The sequence below is a fragment of the Chrysemys picta genome, chromosome 9, assembly GCF_011386835.1.
Source record: "Chrysemys picta bellii isolate R12L10 chromosome 9, ASM1138683v2, whole genome shotgun sequence".
NCBI lineage: Eukaryota > Metazoa > Chordata > Testudines > Emydidae > Chrysemys > Chrysemys picta.
The window spans coordinates 15,079,956-15,094,190 of NC_088799.1; the positions used below are offsets into that span (position 1 = coordinate 15,079,956).

Below are 14,235 nucleotides of genomic sequence, written 5' to 3' on the forward strand. Positions count from 1 at the left end.
TGCATCCTTTCACTGAGGAGACATCTTGGGGAGCAGGGATGTTCTCATGAAAAACTGGATCCTAAGTTACTTTATTAGATAGGAAAAGTAACTATTAATAAAGTGTAGACATGGGTTCGCATTTTATGATTTTGTTTTTTATTGTAACCATTTGTTTCCACCTCTCTCTCTCTTGTTTCTAGTTAACACTCCATTCTATCTTGAATAAATCTCCTTTGATTTCATTACAAGTGCTCTGTGTATTACAGGGGCGAAGATTTAAAGTAAAACTGGTAAGCTGGAGTACTCTGCTCCTTTGAGAGCAAGGATCTGAGATTTCTGTGAGTAGCCAGTGTCGGAAATGGATATCACAGGGGAACACTTCAAAGGGACTTGAGAACTGGGGTGCACCTCTTGTTAACTTGCAAGGTGAAGGCAGGGCTGACACCCAGTCACCATGGGCAAAGACTCCCACTCGCTAGAGACACGGTAACAAATTGACTTACAGTCCTGGGTACCCTGAGAACTATCACAATTCTCTGCTAGTTACTATGGCTGGGACACTTGTTTGGGACCCAAAAGCATGCTTGTTCCATAGATCTGGAAGGATTTATTTACCCTCTTGCTCTTCCATTTGAAAAATAATTTATAAGATATTCCTGGAACTCAGCAGTCATGTATTTGTTTTTAAAAAGTTCTAACACCAGCAGATTGACATATGTTTGATATTTTAAATTCAGAAGCAATCTTCTGTTTATTAGGTTAAGCCATTACACAGAGTAGCAGCATTGAAAGGAAAAAGGGTGCCAGACTCTGCCTTTGTCTAGAAAACAGAAGGAAACAATAGACAGAAGGAGTGAAAGGAAATTTTGTTCAGGATATTGAACATAAATGAACAGGATGTGAATTTGAGGCCTGGGTTCATTAGTAAAGTCTTAAAGAAAGCCATAAAAACACGGATAATAAAACTTGGTGTCAAAATATCAGTGTGTGAAACTGAAACACGTGTTAACAATGAAACATAACTGTGCAACCAACATGTAGCTCTATAATCTAAGGAGAAACACCATCTAGAAATGAATGCCTTCTGTTGGGTGTTAATTTGTCAGTTTTAAAGAGGCATATAAACATGCAGTAAAGCTTTTAAAGAATCAAGTCAGCTTTATAAAATATACAGACTAATTCTGATATTATCCTTATAGTTTGAATACTGATAACTGTCATGTATGAAGAGTATATCCTTCGATCATTCTGCATATAGGATCTTCCATTACAGACGATTCTAGTTCTGCAAAAAAACTGATCTGGCAATATGAATAGACAGCTTCAACAGAGTTTGCATTTGTCATGGGGTCTCAGCTTAAATTCTTAAATGCAATTTCAGTGCAATTTTGTGCACCAATATTTTTGTGCTCATAATTTCCCCATACCCTCACAGACCTTTAGCACAAACTGCTCTTTTTCACAGACAAGTTTTGCATAGACAATATCTGCAATATTAGAATGTACTTTTCATATGATTCTCAGTGTAAAGTTAAAATCTAGGCAGCTCATAATCACAGAGCTGACCTAAAATATCCAGATGCTGGAAAAATGGTCAAATCAGTTTTTTTAGAGACCAGTAAAAGTCAAAATTAATAAAGGGTAGGATAGGTAATGGATGTAACCTACTGGGCAGCCAGTACTACTTATGCAAAAAAATTCGAACACTTTGGTTTTATTTTTCTAACAAACAAACATGATGACACGTTGGACAGATGTCAGTTGCTTTATTCAGTCACTTTGGCAAGCCTGAGATATACTTTCATACATAGACACTTTAAGGCCTGTTATATACTCTCTAGCCAGTTGATACAGCTATACATCTTTCTTTCACTTTAGTGATGACAACACTATGATAGACAATGCATTGTTTGAAAATCTCTCTCATAATTTACTACTTGAGAGATGGAAAGCTACTGCTGAATACTTAAGGGCTGTTGAGAAAGTACTGTGAAATTCTTGAGCTATATCATGCAGAAGTCAAAAGGCTCCATTTTCTTTTTTAGATATAATTGAACAGATTATATTTAAGAGATTTTCAGATTTATAACAACTCACCTGACATGATAATCTGTTGCTGGCCTAAGGTCTTTCAGGTTATATTCTAATTCTTCTCCACTGCAGAAAGAAATCATCCATATAGCATGAAAAACAGTACCTCAGTTAGTACAGCTATTGTATTTCTGACATCTAGGGGCTCTTACAAATGATGCATTGAAAAAATAAATAATTTTCAGGGTAGGAAAATAAAAGTAAATAATGTAGGACCAACTTGTCAACAGACTGGAAATCTTTACAAGTTTCCATATTAAAGGAAAGAGAAGTAGTTATGTTTTCCATTTATAAAGTAACCCTATCATATGGATTTATTTATACACTGTCTTTATCCATACACACCTATGTCAATTTAACTTACTAGGCCTTTCAACTCTCCCTGAGTTATGCTGAAAATGTGCCTCAATCATACCCCAGTTCCATGATGATTTACTTGTATTATTGTGAAGTACCTGTTTCAGAAATGCTGAATCATCAAACTGGGTTGGTGAATATAATATCAAAAGATTCTAACATGGCTTGAACTTCAGCATCTTGCATTAATGCTTCACTTGGGGCCCTCATTTTGAGGTCTTGTCCAATATTATATGCTATATTTGGGCTCAGCAGGGAAGTACATAATCTCCATTACTAACAACCACAGCCTGTGCCCATTCAAGTCAATGGCAAAACCAGTGGTACAGAATTGAACTTTAGATATTGAATGGTTAGTTAACTACAGGATTTTTTTTAAACTAACATCCAGGCTACCCATAAATCCTTCCAGTTTATGGGGCCTCAAATTGTAACAGCTATAGGAGAAGAATCTGGCCATGTATTGTCCTCTCTTCCAGGCCATCTGCTGGAGATGGAAAGTTAGAATGACTCACAAATTGCTGAATCTGTGGAGGTTTTGTCTATTATGGGACTCTAAGCAGCCTCTTGGATTATTAGGGTTAAAGGTTAACTCTAAGTATACCAGTAACTGTGGAGCATCCCTGTAACATCAGTACTTGGTTTTGTCCCACTTTTATTAAAACAAAGAAAAAATATAATCTCATTTATTTATATATACATACATATATAATATAAATACATTTATTACAGAGTCAAGTGAGATCTCATGGAGATGTGATACAAGACTAGAAAGTGTTTTGAAAACAAGGAAGTGTCCTTTCAGGTATGAGCATGTGCTTTCTGCATTGACAGAGGTTAGAGATGGGCAAGGCAGTCCAATTCCCTGAAAATTCAGGATGGTTCCCTATGACACACTGGCACACGAGTTAGTGCAGCCTGACCTCTTGGGCAGATAAGATGGTCGATACTTCGCAAGATTTTCTCTTGATTACAACAGTTACCCTAGCTGCTTATAATGGAGTGGATATATATAATCTATCCACATTATAACTGTGTGTTAAGTTACAGGACATCCTGAGAACGGAGATGAACTTGGCCACAAAAGGTAATTATTATGCTACCTGGATTCCCTTTAGTGAAATTCATAATAGCCAATCTGGCATCTCAGCACTTTTTCCATATTGGTGGTCACTGGGTGAAGAATATATGGAATTACACTACACATACTTGATCATAAAATGAACTCACAGGATCATAGAATTTAGAAACGGAAAAGTCTCAATAGAATTATAACTTATGTCACAGTTGGGTCTGGTGATAGTAAAGTGTACAGAGGATGATTTTGTTGGGGAGCCTATGTAATCCACTGATGAGTGTGTATTACAGGTCCCCCTGTGTGCTGATCTGCAGAGAGTATGAGCTGTTACAATCCCCAACTACAGAGACATGGCTGTTAAACTCACGCTGTAGCAGCTGGTGGTTTTAGCTCTGGCAGGTGTCTGTCACATCAGGAAAGTACATGTGAGAAAGTTTTGATAACTTGAGGGACAGGAAATGGTAGTTCTATTCTTTGGAGAGGGACAAGGCAGAAAGTGACAACATGTGCCAGCTCTGCTGGGGGGTGGCCCCTCCCACACACATGGTCTCAATCAATTTGCAGGAAGCTTTTTCAGGTGGGGCTAGAATTACAAAAAATGGGACAAAATACTTTTTTGTGAAATTGGTAGGATACAAGGAACCAGGATAGCTCATTTTAAACTAAAATATAAACATAGAACAACACATGAAAAAAGTACATAATTACCTGTAAATTATCTTGTACTTTCCATCCCTCCCTTTGTCTGATAAGGCAACCTCGTAAGTACAAGTGTAAGGCAAGCCATTATTGTGTCTATCCACACTTAAAAGGCCAGTTGGAGGACACCATGTAAGTAAAACTGTTCTTGCTTGAATATTTGAAACCTATAAAAGAAATGTTAGTCGGTGTGAATTCCAAGTACTGTGTTCTCTTATAAGTATATGAAATATATTTACTCTTTACCAAGTAATTGCTTATAAATACCTCCCCTAAGAGTTATTAAGGAAACTAAGTAGTCATTGGTGAGAGATGAAGAACTGTAATGAACTAGAAACTGGCTGAGAGACAGGAAACAAAGACCTAGGCTTCGCTGTGGACAGTTCAATGATAATCACGTCTCAGGATGCAACACTGATCCAAAAATATCCACAGTGCTATACATAGACAGGAAAAACAAAACAATTTAGGACCGCTTCGGGTCATAAGCCAATCTCTAACTGACAATTGCTAAGAAGAAATTTCCCCTGCTGCAGGCTAGTTATTCCATCCATAATTGTCCATTTAGGGATTCCTTGAACCTTCTTCTGAAGCATAAACTGCTGGCCACCATTGGAGACAGCATACTGGACTAAATGCAGTATGAGGTGCACTTGTTAGGAATTATGATGGTCCTCTCTGACCTTAAAGTCTATGAGTCTATATGTCCAAATAATCTTAGAGCAGTCAGAGCCTAAAACTAGTACAGCCTTTTTTTGCTCTGCTACATTCCTTAACAGGACAATCCTGTTACAAAAACAGGCATAATGCCAGAAGCATCATGTTCATCATAGGCCTGTACAGTACAGTAGCTTCCATTTGAACAGACTTCTGATACCATGCTGAGAGAGGAAAAAACGTTAATGCTTCTAAAAATCAATGTTTACAGTGGCTATCCTGGAAAGAAAGTACTGTACTTCTAAGTAACTCTTTTGAAGAAAACACTGAGAAATCATTTTGTAGCCCTGAGCACTCTGCCACATAATCACTTGAGTTTAGATAATGAAAATGACTAATCTCTTAAAATTGCAATGCCAAATGTAACAGTGAAAAAAAAAAAAGCCTACGTGAGGAGGAGCTGAAGTTACATTCCAGCGCACAAGGTTTTATGTTTCTTATTAATTTCTGCTACATGTCAACTTTTACAAGTTTTATCATTCTAGCAGATTCCTCCAAAAAACATATAGAGCAAAAATCTCTGTTATTTCAGAACGTGTAAGAAGCTGAATGATTTAGAGACTCAGTTATAAATTTTCTATACTTTTCCACATAAATCTGGCACTCCTCTCCCATTAATGATAACAGTACTTGCAAAACTAATGTGCTGTGCAACTGTACTTGGAATTTACTCTTTGAGGTCCAACATAGCTTTCTAAAATGTAGTTTCATTGGGAATGTGGTTGGAATATCCAAGTTTAAAGATGTACTTTCCTGCAAGAAAGAGCTCTGGAAATCTCTAATGTCCATAATGAAGATCATTTAACATCTCATCTGAAAAATACATTGCCTCTAGCTGAAAAGCACCCAAGCTATTGTTCCTGATCTTGATATATTAAGCAGATGCCATCTAAACCAAGTCCTAAATCTGAGATTTTTTAACATACTGAGAAGGGGGTGAAACCATAAAATGTTTCATCTTAAAATAAACACTGCTCTCAAAGTTACCAACAACATTTTAGTTTAATGTCAGTAAACTTAGTTAACCATGCCCAAAATAAAATATCTCTGCAACATAAGTTGAAGTTGTAGAATATGAATGTTAAGTAGTATCAAAACATTTTCTCAAGAACCATTTACAGATTAGTCTTACACCAATTTTCTTATTTCTTGTTCTCCTACTGTTGTCCTAGAGGTAATACAATAACTGTTTGATTCAAACAACTCAGCTGGTTAAAAATTGCACTGGATTAGCCAGACATCTATAAGAAAAGCTCAAAGTCTCAAGGCAGACAAAGCAATTGAAAACTCTTAGGTATCCTAAAAGAATGAAATCATAGCCAAAACTAAATATATTTACAGTTAAAAAACTACATTTGATATCAATTAAATATTTTACAGGCCAAAGAGAATTTAGCAGTAAAAAGATCCAAACGGTAATTTTTTTTGGACATACATTACTACCAGATGACCTACTGTGAGATTTCTTCTGTTATTATGGACATATGCTTGCATAATTGTTTTTCATACATTCAGACAGGGATTTGGAACTTGATACATAATATCCAGCCAATGTTCTATTGAAAAAATTTTTTATGACTACTAGCTAGGACACACGTATATATGCGCTCTATTTGGTAAAAAGCCTTGTCCTTTAATGAACTTCAGTAATTTGAAGAAAGTCAAGTTTCTCTTAATGTGAGAGAAATAGTAAATCTTACAGGCTACCCACAAGAAAATACTGGTACACATTTAATACTCTGAAGTCAACGTGGCTCTGCACAGGCTGGTTCACATAAGGATAAAAGCTTACTACGGCTACCAGCTAAGGGAGTTGTTCCATTAGCTGAAGTGCTACAGGTTTAAGCTCTTGGTGCTGAATATCCAGGTTTCAGTTCTTCTACTGACTTGTGACGGTGGTGATGGTGAACGCACAGCAATTGCTGATATCACAAACTGAGTTTTAAAATAAACAGGTAACCAACAATTAAATAATTCCTAAGTGAACCCTGAAAGTGCCAAACAGGTTTTCTGACACCCTCGCAAAGCCTGCATGGCATGCACTAAAGGTTATTTATACATAAATGGCATTAATTGTTAGATGAAGTGACAAACTGAAATTCGGAGTCCACATTTTTAGCATGGCAAACCACAATAGTACTATCCTCAGGAGATAGAATGCTTTTATTCTATTAAACACTGAACTTGCAGTACTGGTATAAAATATTTAAGTGTGGTATTAATTCTAAACAGGAAATGATTCTGCATAGGATTTGTTCATTTTTAATGCTGTCTTAATTCTACCCTACTAAAATATTAAAAACTGGAAGATTTCTTTATCATTTGGGGAGATGATTTCCCTTTGTGTACTGTCTTTACGCAGATAAGGTCCATGCTGTCAGAAGTACTTTTTCCAGTTGGGTAACATGAGCCATTTTGTCCTACAAGCTATTGTATTTGATTTTTACAGATTTTTTTAAGGTTGAGAAGTAGCTACACATTCTTTGTCATGGGAGTTTTCTGTGTCTAGTAAAAAGCACAGCTAATTAGTTCCCGCAAGCTTCTCAGCTTATATAGTAAACGTCTGCTTTATAAGCTACCGAAAAGGTGGTGGAGTAAATAAATAATCCCAACCCTTGCATTACTTTATTAAAGTTACGAGACTGATAAATATCAGTTCTTCCAGTCATTCAGGTCATGAGCAAGGGCCAACGTTTCCGTACAAGTTTACTTTGAGATTTTGGGCTACTGTTCACAGGCCTTTTGTGACTGTGGGGGGGGGGGGGGGAGGGGGAGGGGGAGGGGGGGGTTATTGTAAGTGTGCGAACTACACTGAATGAAGAATTCCTTTGCTCTCCAGAGGGCAATATTTGAAAGACTTGTGGGTCAAATGAGCTCATGGCTTTTACGAGGTCAAGTTTTCAAATCATGGTCTGACACTGCAGTCCTTAATCAGGCAAAAATCCCAATGACTTGAAAGGACAGCAGGAACAGGCTCTTTATTACAAAGCCAATCTTCATTTGAACTCAGACCCAGCATACCTGTATTGCTTCTTTACCTCCTTCCCCCGCCATCCCCCACACTGCAGTTGTCAGCATTTGCTGAAAGGATGCTATAACCTTTTAAGCATCTCTGTAGCCACTTAGATCTGTTTCATTGTAGTTGAACACAACAGCGGCACTCAGCCATTTTTGAAGCTTGGCCTCGGGTTTCTCCTCTCTTAGGAAGATGGCTGCTTCAGAGAATGAGTACCTTGTCTGTGACATTAGGAACTAGAAACTCACTAGGATTTCAGGTTAAACAAACAATCCTGGGGAAAATCTAATCCTTTAAAGAGCTGCCTTATAAAAGAGAAAATTTGGTATGATCTACGTGATATTTCCCGAAATAGGTGGCAACATTAGATATTGTACAATGTACTCATTGCTTGAATTTCAGTCCACTTCCAATTGATTCACTGATGCCTCATTACTTCATTTGTTTTACATACACGGTATTTCTTTTATTAAACAATTTTATTTTTCTCTTTTATAAATGTTATGCTTGGGCTACAAATATTTTACTACTATTGAAGCAATGGCACTACATACCATTTTTCTCACTAAAACTACATGTACACATTATATACACGTAGAGTGTATATGTTATATACATGTACATACACACAACAAATGATGGTAGCCTATGTTATTGTTACGAGCTGAGTGAAGACTTGTTATGGGTTGAGTTAAAACACCATAAAGATTGATAGGTGTGAACTCACCCTTCAATTAATATAACTATAAGCATATGTACCACTTAAGATAAAAGTAGTCTGCACCACTCAGGAGCTTTTGTCTGAGTATTGTTTCGGATAGGTGTGTGTAGGAAAAAAGATCACACAAACTCAGGACAGACAAGAACAGACAGAGAGAGACAAAGAGACAGCCTGAAGGGGCAGCTGAAAATATGGAAGAAACCTGAGAAAAGGTTTTTGGGCCTGGGTGCAGGATAAGAGTGTGCTTTAGTATTGTGAGCAAAAGAAGCTGTTTTCTGCTCTTGATTCTCAATAGATTCAAAGTCATAAGAACATAAGAATGGCCGTACTGGGTCAGACCAAAGGTCCATCTAGTCCAGTATCCTGTCTACCAACAGTGGCCAATGCCAGGTGCCCCAGAGGGAGTGAACCTAACAGGTAATGATCAAGTGATCTCTCTCCTGCCATCCATCTCCACCCTCTGACAAACAGAGGCTAGGGACACCATTCCTTACCCATCCTGGCTAACAGCCATTAATGGATTTAACCTCCATGAATTTATCCAGTTCTCTTTTAAACACTGTTATAGTCCTAGCCTTCACAACCTCCTCAGGTAAGGAGTTCCACAAGTTGACTGTGCGCTGTGTGAAGAAGAACTTCCTTGTATTTGTTTTAAACCTGCTGCCTATTAATTTCATTTGGTGACCCCTAGTTCTTGTATTAGGGGAATAAGTAAATAACTTTTCCTTATCTACTTTCTCCACATCATTCGTGATTTTATATACCCCACTTAGTCTCCTCTTTTCCAAGCTGAAAAGTCCTAGCCTCTTTAATCTCTCCTCATATGGGACCCTTCCAAACCCCTAATCGTTTTAGTTGCCCTTCTCTGAACCTTTTCTAGTGCCAGTATATCTTTTTTGAGATGAGGAGACCACATCTGCCACAGGATTTTATTCGCTCTTTGAAAATAAACAAAACTGCACCAAACAAATACCTGACTATCAGAAATTTCTACTCCTATCTGGAACGCCCACAGGGCCCCAAACTTTGATTAGCCACTCAGGTGAAAAAAGGGAAACAATATAAATTTATTATTAGCATGAGGTTGGGACAGCCTTGTTACTTATGAGTGTTAAAGTTATAGGGAAGTACGCGGGTCATCCCAAACATGTACCAATACAAGGGTTACACCACACCATCACGTAATCAGCACGTGCCACATATATCACACACACACACACAACCAACTATAAAAGCTATTTTAGGAATGTTCTAGAGAGTTTAAAATGTTAATGGTACTATTGTTTTATCCCTCTGCTTGTAAAGCTAAGTTTCTTAGCCTTTGTCTACACTGGATTTTCGTCAGCAAAACTTTTGTCATTCAGCTGAATGACAAAAGTTTTCTCAACGAAAAGCGCCAGTGTGAACAGCGCTGTGTCAGCGCGTGAGCTTGCTACGCTGCGTGCCTTTTAGTGGCATGGCTGTGGTGGCACAGCTGTGTCGCTAAAAGATACGTAGTGTAGACATAGCCGTAGTTGTCATGAGTCCAATTATACAGGATTCATAGGTAACCATAAAAACTTCTAAAATAGCTTCTCTCTATAAAAAATACTCAAACATTTAACATCAGAATTTTCAGGATCTTCCAAGGTTAGATATTTCTCCTGTTTAATGGTATCAGTCTCCTGTATCTAGCTCTGGAATATTCCTTTCCCAGGTCTGAAGAAGAGCTCTGTGTAGCTCAATAGCTTGTCTCTATTACCAATAGAAGTTGGTCCAATAAAAGATATTATCTCACCCACCTTGTCTCTCTAAGCAGACATTAAAACAGTCATTGATGACATTTTGAATATTGCCCACCCTTCCCTGGATCTGAGAAAGCCCCACTCCTTTAGAGTCCCTCTGGGGAGTCTCTCTCTGTGTTAGCTTTGCTCCCTGAATAGCTGCTGACAAGTGACACACACATACCTTCCTCTCCTGAGAAGAGCTTTTTAACTGTTTAGTGTTCTTTTGATCTCTGGGCTTGCTGCCTGGCAATACAAAGCTTGCATCTTCATTGGCGACAGGATATAGGATCCTCAAAGCTAACAGTTTCCTCCATTGTCTTGTCACTGCCCCCCAACCATTTGTTTGGAGATTCTTACCAGGATCCACTGGGTTGCTTCCCTGCTTGTTTTTCCCACAGCCCCCTATTAAGCTAGAACAATATATTCATACTGGAAAGTCTTACAACCCAACATACAATAACAGCACCTCACTAACCAGGTCACAGATAGTGTTTATAAATTATTACGTCTCAATATTCTTAGAGTATATTACATAGCAATTCCACGGCAGTCACAACAGTGAACTAGTTTTCCTCTGCAGAACTATCCACTACTTATGAATAGACACCAAGGGCATGTTAATTGCAATAGTACAGTACAGAGGAGTTAGCCAAAAACTATGAGGTCAATCACATTTTTCATGACACAGATTTTTGTAGGGAAAAAATTAAATTTTGGGGGGAGGCGGGGGAAGGCTGCATAAACCATTGCAACTTCAAGTCAGCAGGGATTTAGAGTCCTCATTTATTCCTTTATTGCGTAAGGCCCCGATCCTGCAAATAGATGCATTGGTGCAGACTTGAAAGTGTATGGAATCCAGACTATTTTTGTTCATATAATGTCTGCACTGGCACATCTGTCTGCAGGACTAGGATCTAATTTGCAACAGAAACATATTTTCCACACTTTTCAATGTTATTAAATAATACAATTTGATTTTTTCTTGTCAGAGTTTTGGTTTTTAATTCCTAATTTATTATTTCAAATTAAAGTTTTTTGGGACGAGGGGATAGGAGAATTGATATCAAATAACTAAGTATTTTTATTATTTATGTCCTTATATGTGCATTACCTTATACAACACATTAATTAAATTAGTAAAATTAATAAATTCATCCAAGGATTTCAAAGTGCTCTACAAATAGCCATTAATTAAGCTCCAGTATATGCTATAAGACACCTAGAAATTATGCCCACTGTATGGACTGGGAGTTTTGCCTCAGTGTGTACTTTGGACTGCAAAACTGTGATCCATAAAAATGTTCTTGGATGAAAACACATTTATACAACATTCTAGCATATAATAATTCAGATGCTACCCCGTATTTCACCAGCATTATACCATGGACAAAAAAAATACACTTGGCATATGTGTGAAGTCATCTTTTTTTGTAAATCTGGAACACATACCTGTGGTTTCTCTATTCCAGAAAGAATGTCTTGAACTCTTTTGGTTTCTGAGTCATATTCTGTAAAACAGACGGGAAAAGAGTAAATTACCACCATTAGATGGCAATAATGTCACCAAACTCTATATTCCTCCATTGTGAAGTTTTTACTAGGAAAGAGACAGAGAACAGTAGGACTGGTTCATCAGAAACAATTTCTTGTGGCGCAGTTTGCTCTTATGTAACAATGGCAGAAGAAATACAATGTATGGTTCCTTATACATGAATATGAAAAATATGGTATAAGAATGAATGGCCAACGACATTTTCAAGCCTTAATCACTGCAGCTACAGAGCTGACATCCGCAGACTTCCTAAACCTCTTAACGTTTGGTTTCATGTGGCCAACCCCCGGCTCCTCTCCCCCAAACACACACAAAAAACTTAGTTCCACAAATATACTGCAAAAAGACACAGGATATTCTATAACTCAATTAATGTTAAGATTAATCTGGCTTATTAACCAAAAATATCTTTATTCTGTCATCCATGGAGCTCCACTGCAAGGAGAGTCCTCACTTTCTTACTTAGAGCCCACTCTGCTGGAAAATGAATAGCCTTTTTATTTTAATGGAAGTGTGCTGGCCAAACATATTACCTTTCATAAAAAAATAAAGCAAAGTAATTTTACCACAAACAAACAAGTAAAAACAAAATGAGCAGGATCCTTGATATAGCAGAATAAAATTCTGCCACAGGGAACGTAGAAACTCATGAAGAAAAAAACGGCAGGTTTAAATTAAAACCTCCAGAAACGGCTACTCCCCAAAAGGCTGACCTATTTCTTGAAGCTCAAGAATTTGCCCATTTTTGTCAAAAACCCGCTTGGAAAAAAAATACCACCACCATTTTAAAAAGTTCCATGCACTAGCATGCCAAAAAATTAAAACTGGTTGAGTACTGACAGGCAAAACTCCAATGTAAATGCTCATCTCCTCCTGAAAGAATGTGCCTTAGCGTGTAGCGGGAATGACAGCCGGACTGCCTCCTATGATCTAGAGTGCTTTTCCGTCTCAGCCACTTGACAAAAATTAACCTACGCTAATTCTGAATAAGAGGAAGATAGCAAGGGCATTTTTTTCCACAGTCTTAACACACTTTACCAGTTGTCCGAAGCGTATAAATTAGCATGCTTCAGTACGGATAAGACAAATCTGACTTGACAACTATACAGATGGGCATTACCCCGCTGAGAGGAGACCCAGATGTTGATCCAAATACAAAGTTAGTCAATGATTAGGGACTTTGGGGATACAGTGTTCCCTTTAGTCCTATTGCAGAAGCAGCCCCGAGCTACGAAATTTGGATCCAGATCTGAAAATTCTGAAGGGGTTCAGAACCAGTGCTGTGGGCCCATCTCTAAAGAATGTCAGTATGAAACTGCTTCTACGCCTACAGTGGGTAAGAGAATGTTGTTACTATGCCACTGAAAGTTTATTTTATGGTCATTACATCACCCTCAATTATAGCCCCAGAAGCTAAGTTTGAATCTTTCTTGACCTTAAATCCTGAACATGTGGGCTGAATTTTCTCTCCTCAGTCTGCTTTCTAGCAAGGGTTCTATCTGTGGCACCCTAACTAAGAGATGAAAATCAACCCTAAAGCTCAATGAAATTTCACTTCCCTCTCCTTGTGAAAAATGATAGCTTTGTACAGTAACTAAGCCCTTCTTGATGCCTTGCAGACAAAGGGCTGCAGGCGTAAGCCATTCCAAGTCCTGGAGCTGAATAACGAGACCTAAGAGAGTAGGGTATCCCCAGCAATGACAAAAATGTAAAGGCATCAGCTTTCTAACCAAAGTTAACATATCCCTGATCCTAGGGAAGCTTTTGATTCCAGTTCACTAAGTACATAGTCTGCACACGTGCACACGTCTGCTACCTCAGCCACCCACACTCTTCCAGGCTCAGAACGGCTTGATGCCAGATGCACAATGCCTGTCATCATGATTGTCCACATGCGGTAGAGGTCAGTTTAGAGCTGGAAGCAAGTAAAAGAAACTTCTTCAGAGAACTCAGGCAAGTAAAAAGACCAATGTCGATGTAACTCAGGAGAGATGAGAAGTGGCAAGGTGACTCACCTATGAATGAATTTAATCCACATGACCAAACAGCTAGCTCTTTAAAGGACCACTGATGCTCAGCACTGGGTATGGAAGGTTCTGATGGCAAGATGTTTTTCCCACCCTGAGAGTACTCACACAACATTTAAAAATTAATTTATTTAATCACAAAAGTAGCGCTGACTGGCTATCGGCAGTTTCTCCTCCCTTGGTGTTCACACCTCAACTGCTAGCAGAGCACCTCACCCTGCCTGATTGA

At 38.2% G+C, this 14,235-nt stretch overlaps 1 protein-coding gene across 5 annotated transcripts in view; it reads right to left on the bottom strand.

The window, feature by feature from the left end:
• Window positions 1-14,235, bottom strand: part of FNDC3B (fibronectin type III domain containing 3B) — a 369,204-nt gene that overhangs the window by 104,370 nt on the left and 250,599 nt on the right. For all 5 annotated transcript variants that reach the window (XM_042853768.2, XM_005299260.5, XM_065557752.1 and 2 more), the window contains exons 7-9: window positions 11,877-11,935; window positions 4,217-4,374; window positions 2,080-2,139 (exon numbers count right to left, since the gene is read on the bottom strand). In XM_042853768.2, the coding sequence (XP_042709702.2) occupies window positions 2,080-2,139; window positions 4,217-4,374; window positions 11,877-11,935 (277 nt within the window). The remainder of the gene's footprint in view (window positions 1-2,079; window positions 2,140-4,216; window positions 4,375-11,876; window positions 11,936-14,235) is intronic.